The following is a 3806-nucleotide window of genomic DNA, read 5'->3' as shown; positions in this document are numbered from 1 at the left end:
TTGTGTGTGCAATGATAAGTCAATTCAGACGTGTTTTGATAATGACTATTTATTCCTTGATTCCAATGTTCACGACATGTTGTTTACGTGTCTGATTGTCTCTTTTGTTTTGACACGACAGATACTAAGTCGTATCTCTCGAGTTAAGGATGAGAGGACAAACGAAGTGCTGGGCGTGGGACCTAGTCGGGGGAAAGTGTGTAGTCAAATTGTTAGTAGTGGATGATTTTTTTTTTTTTTTGGGGAGGGGGGGAGACATTTTCAGCCTTTATTCTTTACAGGACAGCTGAAGATATGAAAGTAGAGAGACGTGGGTATGACATTCAGGCTAGGGAAGCGGTCGAGTGCAACACCTGCCTGCTAATCTTACGAAGATGATGATTGATGGATGTGATAGAGATGGCATTGGCAATTAAGATGATGGATGGCTTATGTATAGTAGAGATGGAGATTGATGGTAGTATGGATGATGGATGAAATGATGAGGATGGAATGTACTGGATGGATGGTGGTAATGCATGGACTTAGTAGAGGATGGATGATGGTAGATTATGATGAGAGATGGATGGATGGATGGATTACGCTTTGATCGTAGAATGGATGGATGAAATTGATAGTAAGAATGGAGGATTGATTAGATGGATATTGGATGTGGATGGAGCTGATTGATGGATGGATAGGTATGGATGGAATGGATGGATGGATGGATGTAGATAGATGGATGGATAGATGATGGATGATGGATATGGATGTGACATAGATGGAATTGATGATGGAGTATGATGGATTGATCAGTAAATGGATGGGATGATGATATGATGTGTATGATAGTAAGCATATAGGATGGACTGGATAGTAGGATAGGATGGATGGATGGATATAGTAAGATGGCGGATGGAAATAGTAGTGGAGAGAAGTGCTGTATGAAGATGATAGGTTAATAGATGGATGGATGGATGGATTGGCTGGATGGAGGCCGCAAATTCCCCCTGATTCAGCTGACCAGTACACACACACACACACACACACACACACACACACACACACACACACACACGATATTCAACAACAAAACAGCCACAGGGGAAATTGTTTTGCGAGTATATAAATACACATTTCATTTAGGAGGTTCTGTTTTTGACCCTTCACACATTTAGAGGTTTAAGTCTGATTTTGATCCACGTTAGGCTCCCACTGCAATCGCATAAATCTGTAGATATATGGAAAAATAATGATAAATGAAGCACAGAGACATTGAGGACACTTATCAGAATATTAAATATTAAAATGATGGAAGCAACCTCACGACCTTTCTTTCCGTGCATGGACCCTTTTTTCTTGGATGTAGTCTATATGGAACACATCCATGGAGCTGAAGCCTTGTGCTACAGCCTGCACGTACGTGTGTGTGTGTGTGTGTGTGTGTGTGTGTGTGTGTGTGTGTGTGTGCGTTGTTTCCCAGCTTTCCTTTCTGTGTTTTTTTAGGCTCTTGGACGCGTTCTGATGTCTCAGTGTGTTGTTTGTGGCTGTTGGTCTCTGTTGATAGCGTCTAAATATACTGTATTTAATATTAAATATTTCTGAAATGGTTGTGCTTTGGATCCCAGTGCCTCCCATCGTGACCCGTCTCCCCCTCTCTGTGTCCCCCAGGCTGGCCATAGACGGGCCGTTCGGGACAGCCAGTGAAGACGTGTTTCGGTACGAGGTGGTGATGCTGGTCGGCGCGGGGATCGGCGTCACTCCGTTCGCCTCCATCCTCAAGTCTGTGTGGTACAAACGCATCCAGAACAACCAGGACGTCTTCACCAAGAAGGTGAGGGAGACATCCCATCGCTCAGGGGGACTGAGAGACAATTAGGAAGGGGACTAAATTTCTAGCAAGTGTCAAAGATCATGCTCAAGATTGGAAATAATCCCAATTTAGGTTTCTCTGTCTGGGGCTTTCAGCTGTACAACATCATCTTCAGCAGATGGACTGTCACTTTAAGACTTATGGAAAGTATCGTAGATTAGATCAGACTTTATTCATCCAACAACGGGGACATTTCCTTATTACAGCAGCAGCATTTTCTTCTTAAATAACACACAAACAAGTAAACACACAAGAAATACAGGCAAACAATAGACACTGATTATAAGGTAGACTGGAAGGAAGCAAAATGGCGTCAAATAAAGGTGTTTTAAAGTGCGGCTGCCATGATACAAGAAACAATATTGCGGTGTAAGCGACGTTAAAATTAAATTGAATGTGTAATTACAGTAATGAAGCAAGAGTCGGTAGCATAATATAAATTATATTAACCTGTGACCTTAAATATTGAAAAGTAAGCAAACTCCATCCGCAGATGAAGAAAGTGATCCAAGTTTGAAAGCTCATTTCATATATTTATTACACAGGAAAGTTAGAAAAAGTAACAATTACATTACAATATATAAACGGGCCTGACTCAGTTTAAAAACTGGTTTTCAGCAGGTTCCGGTTCTGCAGACACATAAAACATGGGTACAGCACGTCAGGACAGACGTTAACACAAGACATCGATATGGAAAAATAGATTTTGACAACTGAAAACAACAATACAGTTACATAAGACATCAGCTGGGCTGGACAAATACGGACAACGCAAACATAAACGTTTGTGCCTTTTTTAGATATGTGATGGATGATAGGGTTCTGATGTGATGTGGGATGTCATTCCACATCTTGGTATATGTATAAAAAAAAAAAAAGATTTCTGACTAAAGTTGTTTTTATAGGGGGGAACTGGGATAAGTGCCTGCGAGACCGACCTAGTGAGGCGACCTGGTCTCACGCTCCGGAAAGTTGAGCACTGTTAAAACTACAATTCCCAAGCTCAAGAATGGGACTTTCACTGCTGAAATAAAGGCGATGCGATACAGTTCAGGGCAAATAAACATGGTCTGCAAACAGAAAGATGCGTGCATAACCAAAGGGAACCTTTGCTTTGAATTCAGGCTAAACACAGGGTAGATTTTGGGTGGTTACTGATACTTTATAAAAGGTGTCAAGACTGTAAATTCTTCCAAACTGGTAAATCTGAGCTCATGTGTCCCTGTCCTCCCCAGATCTACTTCTACTGGCTGTGCCCGGAGACGCAGGCCTTCGAGTGGTTCGCGGACCTGCTGCAGTCTCTGGAGGGTCAGATGGCCGAGAAGGGCGTGACCGACTTCCTCAGCTACAACATCTACCTGACCCGCTGGAAGGAGACCGAGGTCCGAAACACGGCACCGACGATCAAAATCAGTAGCCGTTAATCTGTGGAGCCGTTTCTGGATTATTAGATTAGTTGTTTGGTCTCTAAAATGGTGAAAAATGTCAATCTGGTTTATCAAAAAGCCCAAGAAGACGTCCTCAAATGTCTTGTTTTGTACACAACTTAAAGATTTTGAGTTTACTGTCTCAGAGGAGAGAAGAAACTAGAAGAAATTCACATTTAAGATGCTGGAATCAAGAGAAGTTGTCTCATCTACAGCTCATGAGACCTTTAGAGCCAAATGGATGAATTAAGAAATAAGTGGTCCTTAAACTGCCTCGTTCAGACATCTGCACACGATCAAACCTCCTTTGAACTGTCTTTGTCTCCAACAGGCGGCTCACTTCCGTGTGCACCACGAGGCGGAGAACGATCCAATCACAGGGCTCAAACAGAAAACTCTTTACGGGAAACCCAACTGGGACAACGAGTTCACCCATATCGCGTCAAAGCACCCAGGGTGAGGCCCTTTGTTATGCTATCACACTGTACACACACTGTGTACACACACACACTGTGTACACACACACA

General features: G+C 42.6%; 1 protein-coding gene across 2 annotated transcripts in view; it reads left to right on the top strand.

The window, feature by feature from the left end:
- cybb (cytochrome b-245, beta polypeptide (chronic granulomatous disease)) overlaps nt 1-3806 on the top strand; it is a 21139-nt gene that overhangs the window by 14964 nt on the left and 2369 nt on the right. For both annotated transcript variants that reach the window (XM_032505960.1, XM_032505959.1), the window contains exons 11-13: nt 1651-1813; nt 3088-3234; nt 3611-3735. In XM_032505960.1, coding sequence (XP_032361851.1) covers nt 1651-1813; nt 3088-3234; nt 3611-3735 — 435 coding nt within the window. The remainder of the gene's footprint in view (nt 1-1650; nt 1814-3087; nt 3235-3610; nt 3736-3806) is intronic.

This window comes from Etheostoma spectabile, chromosome 24 (assembly GCF_008692095.1).
Source record: "Etheostoma spectabile isolate EspeVRDwgs_2016 chromosome 24, UIUC_Espe_1.0, whole genome shotgun sequence".
NCBI classification, from domain to species: Eukaryota; Metazoa; Chordata; class Actinopteri; order Perciformes; family Percidae; genus Etheostoma; species Etheostoma spectabile.
Note: the sequence above shows the minus strand (reverse complement) of the source record. Positions and strands in the feature narration are given on the sequence as shown.